We start from the raw sequence: 25,496 nt of genomic DNA, 5'->3' as shown, positions 1-25,496 counted from the left end.
TTAAATTTAAGTATTTTTGTCTGCCATCTGCGGACACAGTTCCTGTAGTAGCGCACACCTGAGGCTGTGTGCTTTTTGGAGGTAGTGATAAATGTCAGTGAATTACTGAGTTTATGTAGGATATAAAGGTTTAAACATGGGCTAAAGTTAAAAGCAGAGCAGAAAAGAAATAATTGGACGTCTTAAACTAACATGCACTGTTTGTTTTTTTTCCTTCTGCAATTTCACAGACCGACTCCTATTTTTTTATTTTATCAGCAGCACTTGGGGACAATACCAAGTTGACTGTAAAGGTCTAATTTTATAGGGGGAGGTTTAGCTGTGTTGTGGTGGTGTTGACTGTGAGGCACATAGCTTAAAGTGGCATGTGACAAATCTGATGAATAATACACTGAGGTGTAGACCTGAGCATTTAACGCTTCCTCAAATACAAACCACAGCCCTTCTTGCAATGCATAAAATCAGCCAGTAGAGTGCAATGCTCATACAACTCAAGTCAGGAATCACACATGGATGGCTAAAACAAGTATTTGACTCTGGATGAGAATGGACAACACTTTTTCAGTCACTGTCTGCATGAAATTTTGTGCATAAAGGTCATTCTATCAATGCACTTGCGATAATTCTTTTCTAAAAGGATTTCCAGCCAAATGTTCAAGCTGTGAGTTTAAAATATAACATTGTCATCTCACAGCTGGAAGACAGCAAAAACTCAGAAATTTGGCTTGGAGCTATAGACCACCTCGTGCAGGGGGCTAAATTGATACACAAACAAATGAACTTCCTAGCTGTGACTACACAGCATCTTTGTGCTATTTGATAATTGTGTCCCCTTTTTCTAACATTTCTATCTACAGAGAGCAAAGTCTGAAAATTGTTGCTTTCGATAGGCTGCTGGTTCAGGGAGCCTCTTCAGTCCTAGTAGAGAAACTCTTTTTCAAGCTCTTCATTTAAATTGCTCTGTTCAGTCCACCGACTGGCTGCCCCAGCGAATCTGTGTCCTCAGAATCTATATGTTTTCAAACACAATAATGTACAAGGTGAGAAGAAGAGACATTTAATGATCTGGCATCATATATGTAAAAAAAAAAAGCAACGTTAGCATACTGTACCATTTATATGCTTCTCTCACTCAGCACAGATGGTTTATAGCTGCTTCAAATCCAGTGTTTCTGAATGAAGGTTTCATATTGTACTGGCATTGGCAAGAACATGGTCTGTTCTCGGGCAGATATTTGTTAAGTTGAACAAGCCATCAGTAGGCCTCCCAGAGTAGGCAAAATCAATTTAACATACAGTATTAAGCAAGAAGTCCCTGAAGGTGGTCAAACCAGCACTAAAAGTAGGGAAGGCTGAAGGATGCTTGAGAGGTATCACGGCCCTCATGAGCAAATGTTACCATCACATGTTTTAGGTTATCTTAACATGACAATAGGAATATCACACATGCAATAATGTCAGAAGATACTTGTAATACTTGATAAGTAAGTGATGTTACCAGAAAATGTTTTGGGTCATTGGTAAGGAGAATATCACACATGCAACCGTATCAAATTGATAGGGGATTTAAGATGATGCAAATAAAGGAGATTCATTCATTTTTTTTTCAGTTGAATCATCTGGTCTGTCCAAAATTGTGAAGAAATAGACCTGATCTTGGGGACTCTGTAAAGTAATGACAATAATGATGATCGGCATGGAAGCTACTAGCACATTTTTTGCTAATTCATTGATTTTTCAAAGGCCATTAGTGACTCATTTCTCTAGATCACCTTGTTAAATTTCCCACAGTAGCTGTCTACCATTACATGACGTGTCTCACCCAGTTGATATGTGTTTGTCTGGGCATTCTGTCTGTCATGTAATGCTCTGACTCCCCACTCCTGAAGCTCCAACCGCTGCAATCGCACAAACTCTGCTCTTCACATTGAATTTATTTTGTGTATTTATTTTTTAAACATACCGGCCAGTTGGGACCTAGTGTGCAGGGCTTTAATTATAGTCTACTTGGGTAGAAAGGTGGATTACTAGTATTTTAAAAAACACATGCAAAAAGTGTGTGTGTGTGTGTGCACCCATGGGCCCATTGTTGGTTTACAAAGTATACACAATTCAACATTAGTGGCACCAAAATAGCTCCATGTTCTGTCACCAGCTGCAGTCTGACTAAAACCACAAAAAACCGAAGACTATCAATCAATTATCAATAGGTCTGTGTGCCCACATTTTGCTTGTTTGACTTGTGTTTGGTTAATGCAATTCACAAATGTCTCATTTAAAGTAATTTACCAAAAATAAAGTCTCTTAACACCTAACTAAATGGACCCAAACACAAACCAGTCGGACACCCCGGCTCAGCACGTTCTTGATTGACTCAGCATGTTGAATTGGTGCCCATGCTTTGGGTGACAGGTACCACTTAACTTTCTTGGTAATGAGAATATCACATATGCAACAGTGTCAGGGGAATAGGACATAGAGGGGGATGCAAATATAAGGGGATCCATTCTCTGCAGCTCTGAATTGCAAAATTGTTTCTCTTATTAGCATCAGCTTTTTTAAATTTTATTTTGTATCAAGTTTTAAGCTTGTTATTAAGCTTGTTTTTTCTACATATTCAAGCATGTATTTACACAGTACTGATTAAATTCACTACCCATGATGTTTAACTTATGTTGTTTACCTACTGTTGTGTTTTCTTATGTTCTTTGTACTTGTTTTTTTTCTCTTGTTTCTTTAAGGTTTTTCAGGTCTTTCCCTGGATCCTCGAGTTTATTTAATTTCCTAAGAAATCTTAATGTTTAATATAGCATCGCCCTGAGAAGTTTACAAATTTGGCGAAGATCAATTGTGACTCGTTGATATTTGTGTCCTTTTTTTATTATTTTAGCCCGTGACACTGTTGCATGTGGGATATTCTCATATGATTGTAGCATCATTTTGTCCCAGGCTTTGTGATGCAATAAGCAAACACTTGGCTATGCTAAAACGCTACAGTCCTACATGTTCCCAAAAAAGTTTATTGGGAATTTTCCCCACAATCTTATTTATTTCTACTGGTATAATTGCTGACTGAGCTGTTTTGGTCCAAAGTTCAAAGCTCATTTTTTCAGAGGGGTCCTGGGTTTCAGCAAGATTCTGAATATAGTCTAAACAGAATATTGACATTTAGCTCAGCACAGAAAGAACATCATGTAAAAAGTTTATTTTATACTTTGAAAATAGCTGCATGAATGATGGTTTCCTCTAAAGGTTATGCTCAAATGAGGCCTCTTTAGCCATGTGAAAGCTGTTCCAGGTTCCATCAGAAGAAAAAATGTCTTCCAAACTGTTATAAAAAACTCATATAACCCCAAACAGCTGTGGCCCCAATCAAGCTTTAATGAATACAAAACTCAAATCTCTTACTTTTGCAGTGTCATTCCCTGCATAAGTGAAAGTATTCTGGTATCCAAGATGAATATTTCATCTCCATTTCACACCTGGCACTCCTGTGGTAGATGCTAGACATAATGTGGAGAAGACACACCGTGATGCCATAGACACGATCAGAGAAGGGGATGGAAGGAGGCAGCTGTAAATATAACATCAGAGTCTTGGCGGGAGCAGACGACAATCTAGGACCTAATCTGAGGCAGTTATAAGCATCTGTTGCCTGGCACCCACTTCTGTGGGTGTTTTAGTTATTCATCTATTGCTCCATATCTGTCATTTCTTTGCATCTTATTCCCCATACGCAGGATGCATTCAAGAGTGTGGGAGGTTGTAGTCTCTCAATAGCCCCCAGTGAGTCAATCAGTCGATAAAACAAGTGCTTTTTTTTTGGTGCTCATCTTACCTGATTGCTTGTGCAGCTGTGAATAATGTTAAGGTTAGGGAAATTGATTTGTTTTGCCAATGACTATAAATGTTAATTGCTCGACTGCCTGACCTTGAAACAGCCCTTATGAATCACTTGCACATCTCCAGACTAGTAACCCATCTTCCTGCCGAAGGCTGTCACTGTTACCAATTTATCTCTTTTCTAATCATGCTGACGGTACCTAGATGTGATCTATGAATATATATATATTTTGATTTGGATTAGATTTATGATTTGAACGGGGATGGTCAAAATTAAACAAGTCTTTTTAGTTATTCAAGTGTATGTTGACTCCTATAAAAGATGAACATGGTCTCTGGAAGGATTAACAAAAAAAAAGCATAACCACTATAATTCATGGTCAAGCCAATAAAGTATCTGTGCTTGGACAGGCTACAGCCAACTCTGCTATGAGATAATGAAAACAGAGTCGTTCGCAAATCACAAAGTTACATGAGAACAGAATAGGGAGGTTTATTGTGTTAGATGTAATTTATCAGCACCGTGGGTGATATTTGCACCAACTTTTTTACAAAGCCCTTTTCTCCCCACCTAGAAAAACCAACCCCATCAATGTGAATCTTCATTGCAGTCTTTGCTGTCCAAAACATGAGTTATAATTAAAAGAGTGTTGATAAGAATGGGATTTGGCATGTTTTATGACTGAGGCCTAGTGCCCCTTGTCTAATTTTCGTGCAGGTGAGCTGTTTTTCTAAATGTGTAGGGAGAAATTGATCAGCTGAGTTTGACGGCTCAGGCGCACTGTAGGACCCGCAAAATTTAATTAAACAGGTCATTACATCAAGACATTGTTGCCATGTTAAACTCTCATACTAGCCTTCTTAGTCTGTGAAACATTGAATGCCTCAGTAGGCTTCATTCCATGTTGTCTGCAAAAATTAACAGTATCATTGTTTTCTGTCAACAGCTGCACTAAAAACGGTTTCCTGGACTCAATATTTGACCGAACCTCCTTTACTCAAAGAAGGGTCATAGCTTAGTGACATTAAAACATTTATTTCCTCTTTACAGCTGAAAACATGATGAATGCCACACATGCATAAAACTAATAATATAATGTCAGTCATCTAAGCCCTGAACATAAAAAGGGTAATGTGACAGTCTGACCATATAATGTCTCCTTCCTGCCTCCAAATTATGCTCAGTCCCATATAAAAATCACTATGCGAATAAATAATGGCACAATACCATTCATATCTCTGTTGGAAAGAGGTGGCCTGTTTATCCAGGCAACTATCCAGGTTAAAAGCACCAGATAGCAAAATTATGAATGGTAATTTAATCACATAATGGCTCCTACACTCTCCAAATGTCTAATTCCTTGCGTCTGCTCTTCTGTAACAAGTATGCGGTGTGAATGTTAATCATCGTTATTGAGGACAATTGTTTTATTTCATTTTAGAAAACTCTGTTAGTGACTGGAAAATGATCTTTTACAGATTCAATATGACTTAAAGGAGATATGCTTGCCTGATATGAACACGTTTGTAAAGCAGATTACATAATCTGCTTTATATTTAAACCATATTATTTCAACTCCCACTTTACAGTGCACATTTTATTTATTCAGAGAGTGTATTCTAGGGGACAGCTGACTTGATTTTACTTTTTAAATGTAAGTGTTACTAAGCCTTTTAATTAAACTTTTGTTTCATGAGTCCCTGAAGAGTATCTGTTGTTGATTTAAAGCTTAATGAAAACTCAGTCCATCTGCAAAGCCAATAATTTAGCAGCTGTCTGCACAAAAATGCACAATAAACATTTACAGTCCAGTCGATCACCAAGCAAAAGCATGAATATTGGATGGTTCTGCAAAAACCCACATTACACTTCACGACACCAATACATGATGGAAAAAATGTTTTCCAAAGTGTCTGCGCTTGGCAGCTATGATGTGATTTAAAAATGGAGAAAGATTGTGGTTACAGTCATTACAAACACAGTACTTTTCAAAAAGACCATCTTGCACACCTGACTTGGAGATGTATGTTGCTGGTGAGAAGATTCAGGTAGTGTTAGAATTCAAGTATCCTCGGTGTCATACTTGATTCAAATCTTACATTCAAAAAAACATATTTAGAAAAGTAACTGTTTAACCCTGGCCAATTTGAGATATGTAAGAGATTGCTTAAGCCCAGAAGCTGCAAAGTTATATTTTAATGGCTCATTTGAAATATTGTCTCACAAGTTGGTCACAAACGTGTAAAACAACCGGAAAACCAATCTAATGTTCCAATTTTCTAATTTTCCGATAAGGAAAAGTTCATACAACCAGTCCGCTTTCTCAGGGAGAGCTGCTAATTTCTGGGATACCATACTACCACACATTAGAGCTTTGGATACATATAGATCCTTCAGATATGCACTTTAACATGGTTAAAGATAATCAGATCTGTGAACACAGCTCTTAGTTAGCTCTCGCCTTACCAGTTCTCTACACTTACAGTCGTTCATTTATTATGTACAGTTACATATTTTATGTTCACTCTTATCCTGTATATGCTTGTGTAATTGCGTAATTTTTGTTTAATTTGTCTGAGGTGGCTTTTACTGTCAAATGTTTTGTTGGGTTTGATTTTATATTGTTTTACAACCCTGCCCAGGGACTACAGTTGCAAATTAGCTAAACAGCTAAAATAGGCATATTTGCAGAAATGTTGATTAATGTGCATTGGTCCAGTTCAAATAAACAAATTAAAGTAAAAGCAAAAGCAGAACATTTACCACAGGCCTTAACTGCAGATCTGCAAAGGAAAGGAAGCAGTGTTATGGTAGTGGTAAGGCTTTCTAATCTCTGAAGGCCTTTTTATACTTTCTCACAGTGAGATGACTGTGGCATTTCACTGCTGCATTGTTCTGTTCTTCCAAAAACTAAAACTAATTAAAAATCAATAGTATTAAAGCCCCATGCAAACAGTTTTTGGCATGTTATGAAATGCAAATCTTGACATGCTCGCCTCACCTAGTTATGGTTGCTTAGTTGTAATTCACTCTTCAAGGAGATTTAACAATTGGTTGACCGTAAAGTGTGTTGTGTGTTGTGGTCACCCACTCATTCACCAGTAACTTGACCTGTCAGATACAAGTATGTTTAACTACAATCTCTTGAAATATTAAATTCACACCACTCAGATGGTCTTGATTTCAGCAATTGAGTGACTTCTTTTTTGTTTTTATGTTTTTTTTATTTTTATTGATTTTTATCTTGTGGGCACCAGGGTGGTGGAGTGGTTAGTGCTGCTACCTCACAGCTAGAGGCTCCCTGGTTCGAATACCTGCTGACTGTGTTCTTTCTGTGCGGAGTTTGCATGTTCTCCCTGTGCTTGTGTGGGTTTACTCAAGGGGACACCTATAGCTACAAATATAGCTTCCTCCCATAGTCCAAAGACATGCAATGTAGGTTAATTGACTCTAAATTACTTGTAGGTATGAAGAGTTGTCAGTCAGTGTAGGTCTTTTTGTTGGCCCTGAGATAGACTGCAGACCTGTCCAGGGTGTTCCCTCGTCCAGCTGGAATAAGAGTTTAAGATAAAGGATGGATGAATGGATGGACATTAACTTGAAGAAAATGTTTTCCTTAACCTCAAAGAATAAAGTAAAGAATAGAGTAAATTATTTCTGAAAACGCTAAATTATGGAGCACATCGGTGATGGCGCATGCAGAGAATTTGACTCTAGGGCCCTTTGCTGCATGTTGCACCCTCTCTCTTCTTCCATGTTTCCTGTCTCGTCCTCACTTGAAACATCAAATAAAAGCAGAAAATGCCCCAAGAAATTGATTTGTAAAAAAAATTTCACTGAACATAATGGAATCTCAAAAAGTATAATAGGAGGAGAAAACGTCAAAGAGGAATGAAAACTTTTTTGGTAATGTAATTGATACTGTACTGGCAGGGCAAACTTTAAAGCCTATAAAGAACATTTATGTTTAATCAGAATGTTCTCTTTAAAGTCATCCAGGTGAACATAAAATGGTAGTTTTTTTATTTTCCATTTTTACCAATTTTTGGCTGTAACTAAGTTAAATTGTTTTTAGAGCAGGTGGAAGCATCCCACAGGACAAAGCATGGCAGGGTGTTATTCAGTCGGTGTAGTTTTGAAAGCCAGGCACTTTTCACTTTTATGTTGAAATGGTGGCACTATCAATTCAGCGTCTCAAATGCTGAGGGCTTTCAAAGCATCTCCCCCCCACCCCCGCCCCACTCTGTATCAAAGATCTGTTTGAGGGAATTTGCAGTTGTATATCTGTGAGAAAACCAAAATCTGAGCAAATACTCCAAGAAATCTACGAATGATGTAAAGACTTTTAGTAACTCTTTAGAAGAACATGAGCAGAACGTATTTGCAAATGCTGCCTGAATGAGACTGATTTGGTGAGACGGAACAATGCCTAAAATAAAGGATGTTTGCTGCTGTTTTATATCAACCTCTGACAAGATGTTTTGAACTCATCACGGCCTGTGTGATGAACACAATCAAGTTGATCTAACTTGAGTAAACACCATTTGACTTTCCAGGTGAGTAAAGTAATTCTCTCCGTGATGTGAAATTGCAGGCTGTGACTGCTCACGCAGTGCAGTGTTTACCTCCAGATTTGTCATTTTCACTCACCACACGGACTGATTTTTAAAGACCCAATCAGGCAATTTGAAGTAGATTGTTTATACATCATTGCAGCTTCTGGTGTTGTGCAGTGTCCTCTTTCAGTCTTAAAAGTGGGCCACAATTTTTTTTTCTCTATAGCAAAGAATTTTAGAAGGAGCACAGCATTCCATCATTTTCATCAGAACACAGTAGCACTGGAAACTCTGACATGACAGACAAATTGCAGAGCACAGCATTTGGAAAAGCTACTAAAAGAAACTTGAACTTTTTTTTTTTTTTTTAACAGATGTGAACTTGATTTAAAATGAGTTCAAGCAGCATAGCAGAAGAGGGATACGACTAATGTAAGTATTTAGATGAGGTATTTTCCTCCATCAAACACATACCATGCCATGAAGGAAACTGTACACAGCCAAAAATTTCTGAATCCCACCGCCCAAAAATTATTCTCCGTCATACTTCACTCTAATCTAATTAAGTTAGAAATTAAAGCTCCAGAAAAATGTTAGTGACAGAGCTTTTATAAATGAGATATAATAACAGCCAAGAAAATTGGATGTAATGATATCATCAAGTCAGTTTTAGGATTACCTAAAGTCCTGTAGTGGGCAAAATTCCCCTGGATGGAGTTCTGTAGAGTGTCTGTGTGTGTGTATAACATATTTAAGTGAGAAACAGTGAAACAATGAGAGTTTTTGAGCTGCATGTACATATTTTAATTGTAAACAAAAATAACATTATTTAAAGAATAACTGCAAATAAATCTCATAACAATTTTCTTTAGCATTTAGTGCTCTGGTGATGTTGAATTAATTTCTCTGTTAATGAGCGGATTGTGACAACTGCATGGTGTTGTGTGATGAACCCCACACTTTCCACATCAAAGTAAATTTAAACAGTTCTGTGACTTTTAAAGCCCATCAAGTTCAGAAGCATGCATGCAGCTTTCAAGCTAAAATGACCTTTGCCTATGTAAATGTCAGCAAAACATCATACCTTACATCTCTGTGTGTCTGATTACACGCAGATGATTGGTCATTAGTGTTCATACATTGGCATCTACTGATTTTCCCTTTTTTTTTCCAAACAATTTTTTATTTTGCATCTCTCTATGTTCTTTCACCGCTTTCAGCTTGATCCCTCAGCATACATAACCTTGTGAAATGAAGTTTCATTCTATCTAATAGCATATTGGATCAGCTATAGTGGACCCCACGTATATGCATCGACCAACTGCACTCTCATTAATAGCTTAATACAGTAGGTTGGATGCCCAAACGGCATCAGCAATTATAATAAAATCAGCAATTTATCACAGACTCAAACCAGACTATGCTTCTGCCATGCTATCAGCTTGGGAAAAGTCAGTATGTTTGGTCAGTCTTACCACTTTGGTATAGACTAAATTAACAACTACTGAATGAAGTGCCATGAGGGAATTTCCAGCCATTGGATCCTAATTTCCCTGTAACATTACCATGAGCTCGGCTTTCATAGTTTTATTACTTGTTTAGTATTGTCTCTAACTTTTGGTCATTTAATCTTGTCCAGACTTTTCTGTTAGGAGACAATTAGGAGATTATCAAATAAGTTACTATATTTTGTGATCGACTGCAGATACTCATTCTGTTATTTGTTTGTATGTTAGTGTGGATTTATTAAAACAGGACACTGGTGGCTGTGTTGTCTGCTTTATGCTTTCATGTCTCTAAATAACTGTCACACATAATGATGCAAACCATTACCCAGTAACTAGGTCAAGACAGGGGAGACCCAGTTTGGCTTTTAAATCTTCCAGTTGTCACATTTCCATCTACTAACCTGGCATTTTCTGAACATGCATCATTTGTTTGCAGGGATATGCAGGTACTGTACCTTGAACTATATAAAATGTACCTATTAGGAAAAACGAATTTAAAACACTTGCTACTCCACAGTGGTTACAGGCGGCCTTTTTGTGTCATTAGACCTCATTGAGGTCAATGACTTTGTCAGCCAGGACTTCTATAATTGAAAATATTCATTACTGTATTTAATTTATTACTTTGCTATGAATCAGTCTTGGAGGTCTGGACTCAAAGACTGATTTGGAGTGACTTTTTTTTTTTTGTGCTTTCCAGTGTAAATGTTATCACCTGCAAAAATAAAGTGCCATCAACAACTAAGGAGTACTTCATTTGAAACAATTAAATCATACTGCTCATTGAAAACTAATCATATTCTATGAAGGACGCTGGTTAAGATATAGATTATTCATTTTTATGTTTTATATCCCATGCACTTAGCATATGTTTATCTATCGAAAGCTAAATACTGTATGTACTAGTACATGAATAAAGGTCATACAGTTATGTATTTATAATTACATTAGAGTGCAGTAACATTGCTGTTTTAGATATATAATTGTTTGAATGCCTCACAACTTGAACACATCTGCTCTTTCTAGATCCATTTGCAGTTGACAAATGGCATTTAAAACTCTACCTTTTAAAGGCTTCTATTTGTCTTTACTCCCAGATTTATGGCAGTGTGTATATATGCTAACGGCTCATTCGTGCCAAATAGTCTGAATTACTTCCGAATTTCTGTGTGATGTTGGCTGGATTTCACAGAGGAGTCAATAGCATTTCCCTGTAAGTGATGGGCTGCCATGAGCATCTGCTTTACACAACAACAAGCCTCATGATGTTGGTCACTGCTGTGGTTTATCCATCTTTCATCTCTGTTCTCAGCATCTAAACAACAGATTGGATCAACAGGATTTACATGTGCTACTCTGCAGTGTGTTTTGTGTAATGAAGCGAACCATTAGATAACTACTTGGACACAATCAATGCTGGCTTTCATCTGAACCCATTAATGTATTTTAGGGTCTGTCAGGATGATGGTCGGGCTTACCTTTCACTTTGATTTTTTTACATTTTCTTTTTTTCTTCCATACAATGATTCAGACTTCACAGTTTCTATTAGCCCCTTCCCTTGTTGTTTTCATGTAGCCTGTATTTCCCACTGCTTCTCCAGTTGTTTATGCTCTGTAATTGTTCACACGACACCTGTGGCCCCTGTCCACCTCATTTACCTTTAATTTCCTTTTCTTGACTGCCACATTTTTGTCTTTTTCCTTATGAAGCTTTTATCTTTTTCTTCATCTATATTTCTGTCTATGGAGTGCATTCCATTAACTCATTGAACAATGAAATAACAGCTAAATGCATTTCTCCTTAAGTCTCTACCAAATCTCTCGATGCAGTTACACGATTGAAGCATGTTTCACACATCATTGGGTGAGAGATAATAATTACATTTTCATTCAAAAGAAAAGAGGACATCAAATGCTGTGTATTTGATGCATCCCTGCTCATGTTAAATATTCAATATACTGCAGCTTGGCAGGAAGAGGACAGGATACGTAATCATTTGAAATCATCATGGGTTGCCTAGTGGGAGCTGTTTTTATATGTCATGCAATGAGCAATAGTGCATAGTAAATTATGAAACTATAGGACGCTTTTGGCTTTCATCTTGATGTAAAAAGGCATTTTAAATCATGTGAGATGGGTTAGTTTACTGCATAGCACTGTTTTTCTCCTAATGTTAAATGCAGCTTCTGAATTACGACTTTCAGATGTTGGAGTGTTATTGTAGGTTTGAGTGAATGAGTAAATAAAAGATTGTTGCTTTGAGTCGATGGATGAACTAAGTGATGCATCGATTATTCATTAAAAAGCAGTTGGAAGTATGTATCTAGTATCTATGTATACTGGGAGAAACCAACCATTAATTCATCTGTGGACTTAAAACTTGTGTTAATTTATATTTTTGCCACATGGGAACAGTGCAACAAGCTGTGAACACAACACTGATGTATCACCTTATAAAGCTTATGGGGAAGTTGTTAGTAAACAGCTGTCTACACATCTAGCAGACAGGGAGCAAATGGATCATTCATCTGGAGTCATATTTTCAGCTGCCTGGTGAATGTAATGTTTTGAGGTTTGTTGCTCCACATCAGGGTAGCTCGGTGGTGGGGCGGTTAGCTTTGCCGCCTCATAGCTAGAAGGGCCCATGTTCAAATTCCTGGGTGGCTGCAGCCTTTCTGTGTTGAGTTTGCACGTTCACCCATTGTGTGGGTATTCTGGTCTCCTCCCACAGACCAAAGACATGCAAGTTAAATTAATTAGTGACTCCAAATTGCCCATAGTTTTGAATTTGAGTGTGAATGGTTGTCTGTATGTGTATGTTTCTCTGTGCCTGGCCTCTCACACAGAGACATCTGCAATGCTGAACAGGATATGATTTCAAGGTTACACCGTTCCTTAAAGCTGAAAGCAACTTTATGCTTTAATTTAGTGTAGCTTTAGAAATGTTTAGAAAGTTGTTTTTTTTTTTTAATTAGGACACTACTTAACTCATTGTAGAGTTGCCTGTTTCTGTTTCTGCAAATTGTGCAAACTATAATGTAATCTTCAGTTAAGCTACAGGATACCGTTACTAACATTTTTTTCATTAAATTCCAAAGTAAGATGTTCATGAAATACAAACAGTTCACAGCTCAACAAATGCACTCGCTCTCGATATCCATTCAGTGAAAGCTCTTTCTCTAAAAGTAAATGTGATCGTTTGTTAAAAGCTGTGAGAACTGCTATAGTAAATTCAAGGTATTTTCTCTTTTATGAATTTTTTTGCAAATAAACTCTCTTTTTAGAGATTTGCATATTTTTCTCATTGACTGAATGCCACAACTGAAGCGAAAGGAGGAAAAGATTACATGACCTTGAAAACCATGAGCGATAAGAGAATGAACAGAAAAATAACCCTGAGTTGCAGTTTCTCACATAATGATGATCAAACATCTAAATATAAAACCTCATTGTTGCAATCTAATCTAATTCAAATGCCTCAATCAAAATGAGAAACCAGCGCCGATGAATGGCAGCAGATGAGGGCTTTATCACGTTCTGTACTCTTATAGAGTTAGTCTGTGTGTGAAGGCTATAATTCATAATATTTGGCTTCTATCCAATCAGCAAGCAGCAGCCCCAGGTGCAGGACAGCCAGATGAAAAACATCTTAAAATCACTGCTGTTGCTTTAGCCTTGGACAAAAGAAATTTGAGGGTGAACTATTAAAGAAATGATTCAAATAACTGTGTAACATTTAAAAACATGACAGTGATCCATTACACCTGCAATATTAAATGTCAAATTGCTGTAAAAATTTAATTTACTCTTATTAGAGTGTATTGGGATGATTTATGCTAGAGCATAAAAAAGGGTTTTCTTTTATAAGTGGAAATTGGGGCACAATAAGTCTCAATTTGATTGTCTCATATTATTCATACAAGAATTTATAGTAAACATCCTTTCCTCACAATTAAAGAAAATAGATCAGATAATGTATCGTAAAAAACCTAATGTTAGGAAGGAAATACACTGCACTAAACAAATGTTACCTCAAAAGCATTACTGTATCTGTTTACAAGTGTGGAGTAAATGCCTTTATTTATTTGTTTGTTTGTTTGTTTGTTTGTTTAAATTATATATATATATATATATATATATATATATATATATATATATATATATATATATATATATATATATATATATTTAGTGTGTATATATATATATATATATATATATATTTAGTGTGTATATATATATATATATATATATTTAGTGTGTGTATATATATATATATATATATATATATATATATATATATATATTTAGTGTGTATATATATATATATATATTTAGTGTATATATATATATATATATATATATATATATATATATATATAATTTTAGTGTCTTGACTGTTACCATCTCATCACTGTCAGTGGTACAGTGCAAAAAAGTTAGGACGATGTGTAAAACGTAAATACAAACCGAATGCAACAATTTGAAAATCTCACCAAGCCATATTTTATTCACAACATTTCAGATGCTGAAAGAGACATATTTTACCATTTCATTGAAAAAATAAATAGCTCATTCTGAATTTGATGGCAGCAACACATCTCAAAAACATTGGAACAGGGTGATGTTTACCATTGTGTAGCTTCCCCTCTTCTTTTAACAACTGTCTGTAAATGTCTGGGAAATGAGGAGATCAGTTCCGGGAGTTTTAGGAAATGAATGCTGTCCCATTCTTGTCTGACACAGGACTTTAGCTGCTCAACAGTCCAGGGCCTTTGTTGCCAGAATTTTTCATTTTATGATGCACCAAATGTTTTCTATAGGTGAAAGGTCTGGACTGCAGGCGGGACAGTTCAGCACCTGGACTCTTCTCCTGCGAAGCCATGTTCCTCTAAAACCTCCATGTACTTTTCAGCATTGATGGTGCCTTTCCAGATGTGTTGGTTGCCCATGCACAGGCTCTAATGCACCCCCATACCATCCGAGATGCAGGCTCTGGCCATTGTGCACAAAGATTCCTCCTAATTCTCTGAATCTTTTGATGACATTATATGCTGTAGATGGTGGGATCTTCAAAGGCTTTGCAATTTTACATTCAGGAACATTTTTCTGAAGTTGTTACACAATTGTTAGACGCAGTTTGTCACAGATTGGTGGACCTCTGCCCATCTTTATATTTGTGAGGCTCTGCCTCTCTAAAATGCTCCTTTTTATACACAGTCATGTTACTGAATTAACCTAATTATTTGCATTAGGTTAACTGGTTCCAACTTTTTTGAGATGCGTTGCTCCCATGAAATTCAAAATAAGCTAATATTTTCCATGACATGGTAAAATATCTGTTTCAACATCTGACATATGTTCTATTGTGAATAAAATATGGGTTAATGAGATATCCAAATCATTGCATTCAGTTTTTGTTTTACACATCGTCACAACTTTTTTTGAATCTGAGTTGTAAAAAAAAAAAGGCTACTGCAGATAAATTTACAATTCTGCAGGAAGAAAAAACCAAAACGATTTACATTCTTACCCTCCATAAGATCACTAAAATCAAAAGCAAGCTCTTTGTGGGAGAAAACCCCCTTCGACTTAGAAAATGTTCAAAGTCTTAATTCATGAATCTTTTAGACAATGTGCCAGAACTTGATCTGAACATTCTGAAATCCATCAAAAGCCTATCTGTCTCAACACCCTGGCCACATAGCTCTCTTTCCCTCTTCCTCCATTTCCCTCTCTCCCCCCATTTAATGCTTTTTTTTTCCCCCCTCTGACTTCTAACAGTCACACATAAGGCCATTCATTCGAAGACCTTCCGCATCGAGCCACTGCAGTCCCCTGAGGTGCTTGCTTATGTACAAAATGTGTAGGACTGTAAGATGTGGATGGAGGGCCTGTGGGGTTCATTGCTTTCTACCCTCTGAGGCTATGTAGTTTTTTTTTTTTTTTTTTTACCAATTCCCTCCTTTGCTCAGTTTGATGTAAGCTTGCTTGGCAAAATGATGCTGGATGGAGTTTTTATTGTTGGTTTAACACAAGTACTATTGTATTATAGAAATACTTTTGTTGTCAGTTAAACATAGGAACAAGCTATAAAAATAGCACTTACTAATTGCAGTGCTGCCACACAAACCCAGGACTGGTGTAATACTTGTGTAGTTCATCCCAGTACAACAGAAAACTGATTTCAGTGTTTAATTAGTTGCTTTCTACAAATGTGACCCACCAGAACATGTGTCATACAGTAAAAACATGGCAGGCATTAATTATCACACATACTGTGCACTTTTAATTTAGTTAAATAAAAGGTTAAACCCTAACAATGGATTACCAACCGGTAAAGCAGGCGACTGTCCCAGTGCCTCAGAAATCATGGGCGCCGAAGGCTCAAAAGCATGTCAATGGCTCGGTTGTGATTCTAGCTCTATGGTTTTAGAGTAGTCCTTTCTAAGTTATTAGGTGTTCAATCCCCGACAAATAGTGTCGTCTGTGGAGAGGTGGAAGCTAAGTGTGGAGGTTAAGGTGTGTCAGGAAACAGGTCTGACCTCCATGCAGCAGACTGGAGTTGGCACCCTGCCTCTGATCTGCAAACACAATCTTTCTCTTACTTAAATGTTGTGCTGAAATATTAAATGTTGATTTTTCTTGTGTGGCAGGTACAGTATAAAGTATAATAAGAGAATTTTACAATAAGCCAACTCTCATGTGTACTCCAGTTAAGTGAAATGACCTTTGCCTGCAGTGAGCTTAGAGAGGAAATTAATTCCTGGCAAGGACAGACTAGTTGAAGCATCTGTTTCATCTTTCACCTTTGTGTGGAAAAAAATGCAACACACAAACCACGAGCTCTTTCGTCCACCAACAGCACACAGCCTATGTAGGAGCCTATATCCTATACATGGGTAAAAAGTGTAGCTGACAACACCCTGGAGTAAGAAATGGGGGGGGGGGGTTAATGGGGCCCAGTGAGTAATTTGTGCCAATTAATGGCAAATTGGTTATTATCTACATTATAAATTATTACAAATAGTAACAGTTTCTTTGGTGTAGATCCATGTCACCATAATATTCCTGAAATATCTGAGTACTCCTGAGTTTACTGCCATGCTGTGCATTATTTAATCCAATGCGTTACTCCCTATACAGCATTTTTTGCTTAAGTTAAAATGCAGCACTTCAATATTAAATTTAGTGAAGTGACAGAGTGAGTTTGTCACATTATGATGTGGAGGTGAGGCAGAGGGAAGGAGGGCTGATGCCACAGAGCTGGCACAGCAAGAGAGATGCACATTGTACTCTGTGCTGGAGAGAAGGATGCGCGTCGCTCCTCTTCATCACATTTCACTTTCTAAACACTGAGAGCCAAAAAACAAAAGTCATCATGTAGAATCGGTCAGAGAACGCTCATAAATCCTGCGACTGGCAGTTTCTTTTAAGTCTTGAGGTCCCAGAGAGTATTAACTCTGCTCCGCTGGTGCTCTGCTCGGTGCAGGAGTCTTGTTGGCCGACAGAGGAGGAGGAGGAGGAGGAGAAGTACTGCCGCTGCTTCATCCCGCTCGATGGATCCCAGCTCGTCTTCTCTCACTTGTAACTGAGGCTCGGTCTTCATAGAAAGTCTATTTTTGTCTGGGAAAACCCGAGGTTTCGTTCCCTTCACCACTTTTATCGGTGAGTATGATTTCCATTTGACTCGATGTCCGTCTTTAGAAAATTCTGGGATTCGAGTCAAAATCATATCGGAGTCGAAATGCATTTCGTGTTGAAGTTAGATTTTGTTTAGGAATTTTAATCGACTAAACAGAATTTTAAACAGAATTTTTGTTTTTTAATGCGGAGCCCCGTTTGCCATGTTTTGAATATACAGAACGGTGTTTTAAATGATTTTTGTTTCTAACGGCAAAACATATAATAAAGGTCATTTTCAAAACAAAATCAAGTCGGTTGTATTTGTATTCACTTTTAAATTAAACAGCTAAAATTGGTGGGATTGTATTTCCACGTAGATGAACCTGTAGCTAATCTCCTTATTTCGATTCAACAGGTTTCAGTTTTTGACAGTCCGCGCTTCTCAGCTCAGGTTTACTGTTGTATTTGTGTCATTTGTAAAGCTGTTTCTATTGTCGAGATTAACTGATTAACTACTATGTGTTCACTGTACTTCCAATTAGACGTACTGTATGTGTATTTAGTGTATATTTCTAGTGGTAAATGCTAACTTCCGTCCTAAACACAATTCTGTATTTCGTTTCATAAAGGCAGGTAAACAGATCTGCACCATTCATTGTAAAGACTTATTAGAAAACATGAAGTGGGCTTGTACATTTCACTTACCTTACATACAGAACTGGACAAAGACTCCATCTGTAGGCTGCCAGTCTGTTTGTCTGACACATTGTTGGTTTTTTGTTGTTTTCTTTGGAGGGGGGGGATGACATTTTGGACAGGTTCTGGTTGATTTGGACAGAGAGTAGAGGAGAGTGACAGGACATTTAATAGAGTAATGCATTTGGAACTCAAATGTCACAAACTTTATGCTGCTTCATTCAGCAGTGGTTCCCAAACCCTGGTCCTCAGGGACTCCCTGCTGTGCTTGTTTTCCAACTATCCCTCCCCACCTACTGTCCTACCCCACCCAGTCAATCAGAAGCTGAAAGATACCAATGTGCTTTGTCTTCCCTCCAACCCTAATCTTAAAATGCTAATCTTTCAGATTCTGATTGACTGAACTCACTTGTTTGAGATAATTGGCAGAGCAAACAAGCAGATGAGGGATCCCTGAGGATCAGTATTGGGAATCCCTGATTCACAGCTCTTAGGTGTTAAACACTGATAATTTCGTTAATTATCTATGTTTAATCTTTCTTGTTTTCATTTTTATTTCCATCTATTCCTTAGATGTCAGTTGATCTTGTGTGAAGGTAAGGAGGACTACTGTGTGGACCCTACTTGACAATGGCGACAGGAGTAGCAGCATGGCTTCCCTTTGCCAGGGCAGCAGCTATTGGCTGGATGCCTGTTGCCAACTGCCCCATGCCTGTTGCACCAAGAGACAACACTAAGAAACAGGATGAGCTGATTATCCTTAATGTCAGCGGTCGCCGTTTTCAGACCTGGAGAACCACTCTAGATCGCTATCCAGACACCCTGCTGGGCAGCTCTGAAAAAGACTTCTTTTACAACGAGGAAATTAAGGAGTACTTCTTTGACCGGGACCCTGATGCCTTCAGAAGCATCCTCAACTTCTACCGAACGGGGAAGCTCCACTACCCCCGTCACGAATGCATTTCAGCCTACGATGAGGAGCTGACGTTCTTCGGCATCATTCCCGAGATCATCGGTGACTGCTGCTATGAAGAGTACAAGGACAGAAAGAGGGAGAACATAGAGCGGCTGCAGGATGATCAGGAGGAGAACAAGGACATGAAGCTGCCCAATATGAACTTTAGGGAGACCATGTGGCGAGCCTTTGAGAACCCCCACACCTCCACCATGGCCCTAGTCTTCTACTACATCACTGGTTTCTTCATCGCCATCTCAGTCATCGCTAATGTGGTGGAGACTGTGCCCTGTGGTTCCATGCCCAACCACAAAGATGTGCCATGTGGGGAGCGCTACACAGTGGCATTCTTTTGCATGGACACTGCCTGTGTCATGATATTCACAGTGGAGTACCTGATGCGCTTGTTTGCTGCACCTAGCCGTTACCATTTCATGCGCTCAGTGATGAGCATCATCGATGTGGTGGCCATTTTGCCGTACTACATTGGCCTGGTCATGACCAACAACGAAGACGTGAGCGGCGCCTTCGTGACACTGCGTGTGTTTCGAGTGTTTCGTATCTTCAAGTTCTCCCGCCATTCGCAGGGCCTGCGGATCCTGGGTTATACTCTCAAGAGTTGTGCTTCAGAGCTGGGTTTCCTCCTCTTCTCGCTCACCATGGCCATAATCATCTTCGCCACAGTCATGTTTTATGCAGAGAAGGGTTCCAGCTCCAGCAAGTTCACCAGCATCCCGGCTTCTTTCTGGTACACCATTGTCACCATGACTACACTAGGGTGAGTAACCGTAAATTAATTCAGGAGCATTGTAAACAGCCTTTCTGTTGTTCAGTGTAATGTATCTGTTACAGAACTAAAACTGTTGTTTATTTCATTAAAAGCATTAGATGCTTTTTCTCGAGATTATTTATTTTTTAAACATTGAATTATTTACACAAAAAACCCTTTGAAATTCAAATGAGCACGAGGACAGCCCGCCCCCACTACCTCACTACACTATAGCTTATTTGAGGCTGCCAGTGTGAGTAATGGTGGGCAGCGTAGCATTTATCTACCGGCACAACACTCACTCACTCAGAGCTGGACAAATAAGGAGACAGAGGTGTAACACATACAATACATAGAAGTATTGAGCCTCTGCCCAGACTACACAGGTATGCTTCTCCACCAAGGTCTCGATTGATGCAACGCTTCGTTAAGCATCTTTTTTTTGTTTGTTTTCTTTTCTTTTTCTTTGTATTTTATGTTTAGAAATTACTCTTTCCATTTTTTTTGTATAGTCCTTTATTATCCCAAATGGCTTGAGTACTGTGGAGCAGGACTGAAACAAATGATACTAAAATTACTATGATTGGTCAGCCAATGCTGACAGTAGGTAGACATAATTTCCACCTCAGCACCCCTGTGATATTTCCGTGACTTGACTGCTTATTACCTTTGGATGAAATATAGTTTAATTTGATTATTTTACAGAAGTTAAAAAAAAAATAGAAAATTCTATTAAATCGTTTGTATCGTAATTTATGTTTTCTCCCTATCGGTGTCACACCAGAAGCACCATATTAATGGTCTACTTGTGAAGTGTAAAAATGCCTGATGAAATAATTTACCTGGATTATACATTCAGTTCTCATTGCTGTGTACCTGAAGGTGAGGTGTAGCTTGAGAGATCCTCGGTCACCTTTATTGTGATTCCACTCTGCTCTTAATCTTTCACATGAGCTTGCTGAGATTCTGTGCCAGGAATGGCAGGGTGAACTTGAAAGTGTTTCCAAAGTTTGACTGAGTGAAGGACTTTATTATAAAAGCACAATGGAAAAATAATTGAGTTCCTAAAAATCACTTTTTTTTAAAAAACTTTGGCTCTCTTTGTAGACCATGCTGTATATGTAAATGTGAAACTACCTTTTGGCAGTAAATGACTTGACAGTTTTACTCATTTAAACAAGTACTACACATGTATTTCAGAAGGAAAATGACTATGTTCAGGCGGGAGAAGCATTAAAAGACAGGTTCCCGTCAACACAATATTACCAATACAATGTTTACACTGAGAGGCTTTTTGGTCAGTGCATTTTCTCTTTATACTTGCTGCTAAGGGATTGATTTCTCACATTACAGGAGAAGGTCTCATTTTGTGTTTTATGTAGTTTTATCATTTGCACTGAAATTACTGTAGAAGAAAATATTTCCATAGCCAAACCCAATTACAGCTTCTGATAATGTAATGTACATACAGTCACATTGGTTTCCTTTAAAGCCTCACATCGAGCCATGTTTTGAATACTACTTAAATGCTACGCATGTTTCCTGCAGTGTATTTATGTTTATAACCGTCAGTGATAATCTAGATGCCAAAAACAGTTTCTCCAAACATGACCACTGACTGAAAGCTTTAATACCCATGAGCACTGTGTCAAAAGGGTTGTTTTCTGAGGTTAGTCATTACTGAAAGTGTTGCTACCGCATAGAAGAATGTGGGCTGTTGTAATGCACATTTGACCCACTGCAATATGCCTAATGATGTAACCTTGTGGTTTTTTTCTAATAGAGTATATTTAATTTCCCATTGGGGGACTTATAAGGTGCCATTATAGCAGTTATTTTGTTTTTTGTTTTTTTGCTTGAAGAAAAAAGCTATTTAATCTTCATGTTGTGGCTAGTGTGACAGTTTTGATTTGTCACAAAATAAATGGAAACAAAAATAATTTTTTTTGCATGGTCCAGAATAGCACCGTTGGTCTCTTTTTGCTGTGTGACAGCTGAAAAGGCCGCCTGCCATTACTTGTGCTACACTATGTGTGTTTGTGTGTGCGCAGTATAAGAGACCCATGTGTATCAGACAAGCAGAAGGATAGAAATGTCAAGGTGAATGCTTTATGTAAATTGTAACCCTGAACAATGTGTTTGAGTGTGGGGCTATTATGTCTGACACACAATAGGCAGCTGCACTAAGAATCTACCTACAGCTCAGACAATTATCCTCATTGCCAACCAAGGTCAACCATTTACAAACAGGAAAGCTGTCAAATAAAGCATGTTCAGGCTCATACTTTTTTCCTGTAAAGCACTGACAATCCGGCCATATTTTTTTCAGTCTCAAATGTAGTGGTTTGGATTTAAAACCAATTTCAACTTGAGATATTTTGCATTAACACTGATTTAAACATACAGTAACTAGGAATTATTAGCCACAGTGAACAGGGTCGTAGTGGCTCAGTTGAGAGAGTGGCTGCCCACCGACCATATAGAGTCGGAGGTTTGGTCAGAAGTTTATATAGTAATGTTATATGTTTACTGTCTAACAGTGGTTTGAGTAAGCAAAAGTAGGTCAGATTGTTAAATATTAAAAAAAAAAAAAATCTGGTCTAATGTGAATTCTCCATTAAAGTCTGCGAGTTGGTCAGCATTGTTTGGCATGTTCATAATTTAAGTTTTATTTTGCCAATCAATCTACAGGTGGTAATGGAAACTCAGAATAAACTTTTAAATGATTATTCTGTGTTGTCTAATTTATAATTCAAGCTGCTTGATGTTTACCTGATCTTTTCTTTGGTGCAAACATGGACCAATTTATAGTTTTCTGTATAAGAGTGTAAGAGCACTGAGAAATACAGATTTTTAATCTATTTTTTTTTTTAACATGGCTGACTATTGGTCACAAAAACATCTAAAAATTGAACCCTTAATTTTAACCCAAACTGGGATTTTTCTCTAAAATTGATTAACTTCTTTTTTCCCTAAAAGTAACCGAACAGTGCTATTCTCTAACCTGGTGTGCTGTTGATATCCACCGATAGGAGATATGTATGAAGGTGTGATATTTTATTTTAAAAGTGTTGTGTAATATTGTGGCCTGGCGATGATTCTAGTTTAATAGAAACATTTGACCTGGTGTTGGTGTGCAGGCTGTTGTTATTTTGTTACAATCTTGCTGCTACATGATCTGCTTTTATTTCTTGTGTTCCATAGCATAAAACATGAGTTGCACTGTTGTTGCATTTTAGGTTTGAGGACTTGTTGGATGCTTGGTTTGTTCCTGTAAAGTAGGGTGAGGTCTGCACAGTCTTCAGCTCTTTATAGCAGCAGTATGCACATGTTAAAATGCTTCAGGGACTTTAGAGTACAATACAGTATCTGTTTTTTAGCACTTCAACCCAAACTTTCAAAGCAAATCGATGAAAATTAATTGGTTCAGGTAACAGTGATCAGAGCTTGTGCACCTCTGATCCCTTTTCAGTTCCTTTAATGTGCAGTAACAGAGGTTAATCGCTGCAGAATTACAACTGCAAGCAAATACCCATGTAGCAGCCTTTCATAAAGCTTGCTTATCAATCTGTTCACCTGTGGAAGCGACATGTGATCAGGTAATGAAGTCACAGTTTAGCCATCTGTGAAATCGAATCTCTGTCAAAATGACACAAACTTAAGTTCTAGTTTCCTTTGAAATGCTCAATTACAATTAAGTTGACTCTTTTAATCAACATACCAGTCGACTGTTTTTCTTTTTTATTATCTGCAGGTGGGTCGCGTGCGTGCGTGTGTTTGTGTGTGTGTGTGTGTGTCATTTCAAATTTAACTGGCATAACTAAATATAACCGCAATGTACTGTATCTGTCAATCCAAACATTCAAAATTTTATCTCGACTAACTACCCTAAAAGGCTTGTCTAAGGTAGTTACTGAAGCGGTTTCAATTTAACGTGTGCATTGTCCAAAAATCTCTCTCTCTCACACACACACACACACACACACACACACACACACACACACACACACACACACACACACACACACACACACACACACACACACACACACACACACACACACACGGCCCACCTGCAGATAATAAAAAAGAAAAACAGCAGACTGATTAAAAGAGTTAGCTTGACCGTAATTGAGAATTTCAATTTCAACAAAATCAACATATGTATGTATGTTGATACATACATATGTTGATTTCATTCCCCCATGCACACACACATATACATACATAGTCACTGCCTTAGATTCTGTCTTGTCTTTATAACCTGCCTCTCTGCGTCCTCTCTGGGTCTGCATATGGCCCAGACGGCACAACACAGCAGTTCTGGGTAATGGGCTGGAGCCGAGAGATAAGGGGCTGTATAATCAGCCACTTTCACTGTCCGGGAACAGGGGCGTTAAATCAACCTCAGGTGGCTGATAAAAGGATCTGGATTGAATCTCAGCGAGGTCCGCTCCCCGTGGCCGCCCGCAGGCACTGCCACTGTCTATGCCAGCCGGATACACGATCATTGGCATCAGTGGGACAGGATCCAAAAGGCTGATGAGAAAGGCGAAAGCCGACTCTCCCCTTCCATTCCTCTCGCTATCTTGCTCTCCCCCATTCTCCTTTCATCCCTCCCCATGTCTCCCTGGGGAACAGCTATTTTGAGAACACAGACTCTTTGTGTGAAAGAGAGTTATCGGTTTCAACTATATTCTGATACATGAGTCGGGCCCAATGGATTCGAGCGGCCGTTTTTACCTGTGACAGGTGCACTGGAAATAAATAAAGGTTCTATTGCACTAGTCTATCACGCCTCTAAAAAACATTATTAACCCGATAATGAGAGAAGTATTAATGAGGCGTGCTTTGAAAACTTACTCTGGTGGTATAATTAGTGATTCTCCCAGTTGTGGAGTCCTGGTCCTGGACGGAGGCTTCTTCTGTAGCAGAAAGTGAGAGAAGTGTTGGTATGCATGTAGGTCACGTTCCCATCTCTGCCTTAATCAGTGGCTATATATAATCTGCTTTTTTCTTCAGAGAGACTTGTAGCTCGCTCCCCTGTTCTTTGCTCAGCATCTCTATTTGACAAAGTGGACTGGGCCTAAGGGGCAAAGGAAGGAAGAGGGAGGTCAGACGAGTCGTGCTTCAGGTTTACAAGAACTGTGGCACCAAAACTAAAGTGAGTGTCAGCGTCCACATCCAAAAGCCGCATTGTAATAAATGTGCACAAGAGCCCCCATCAGCATTAACATTGCTGCTGATCTTTCTGATTCAGGCGTTCATCGGTTTTATTTTTTATTTTTGTCTTAAAGTTGGTGTTCATCATGAATATTTTATTTTATTTTATGTGAATGAGGATAATTTCCAACTTGACCACTGATCCTAATGGCACTGTGAAACTAGAATAAGCAAGTCAGAAGCAGTGAGGCTTGCAACAATAAAGACCGCAATAATCTCAGGCCTGGTTTTTATGAAATATATTCTAGAGTACTTTCTAAGATAAGCTCCCGACTCCGTGTAAACTATTATTTAACACTGTGAAGAACAAAGCATCTT

The 25,496-nt window shown here is 38.2% G+C and overlaps 1 protein-coding gene across 1 annotated transcript in view; it reads left to right on the top strand.

Annotated features, from left to right (window-relative positions):
• The first annotated feature begins 17,189 nt into the window (after positions 1-17,189).
• The window catches only part of LOC137128152 (A-type voltage-gated potassium channel KCND3-like), a 60,825-nt gene continuing 52,518 nt past the window's right edge, over positions 17,190-25,496 (top strand). Inside the window, exons 1-2 of the mRNA XM_067505943.1 lie at positions 17,190-17,577; positions 18,805-19,964. Coding sequence (XP_067362044.1) covers positions 18,862-19,964 — 1,103 coding nt within the window. The 5' untranslated portion in view covers positions 17,190-17,577; positions 18,805-18,861. The remainder of the gene's footprint in view (positions 17,578-18,804; positions 19,965-25,496) is intronic.

This window comes from Channa argus, chromosome 5 (genome assembly GCF_033026475.1).
Source record: "Channa argus isolate prfri chromosome 5, Channa argus male v1.0, whole genome shotgun sequence".
NCBI lineage: Eukaryota > Metazoa > Chordata > Actinopteri > Anabantiformes > Channidae > Channa > Channa argus.
This window is presented reverse-complemented; position numbering and strand designations above follow the sequence as displayed.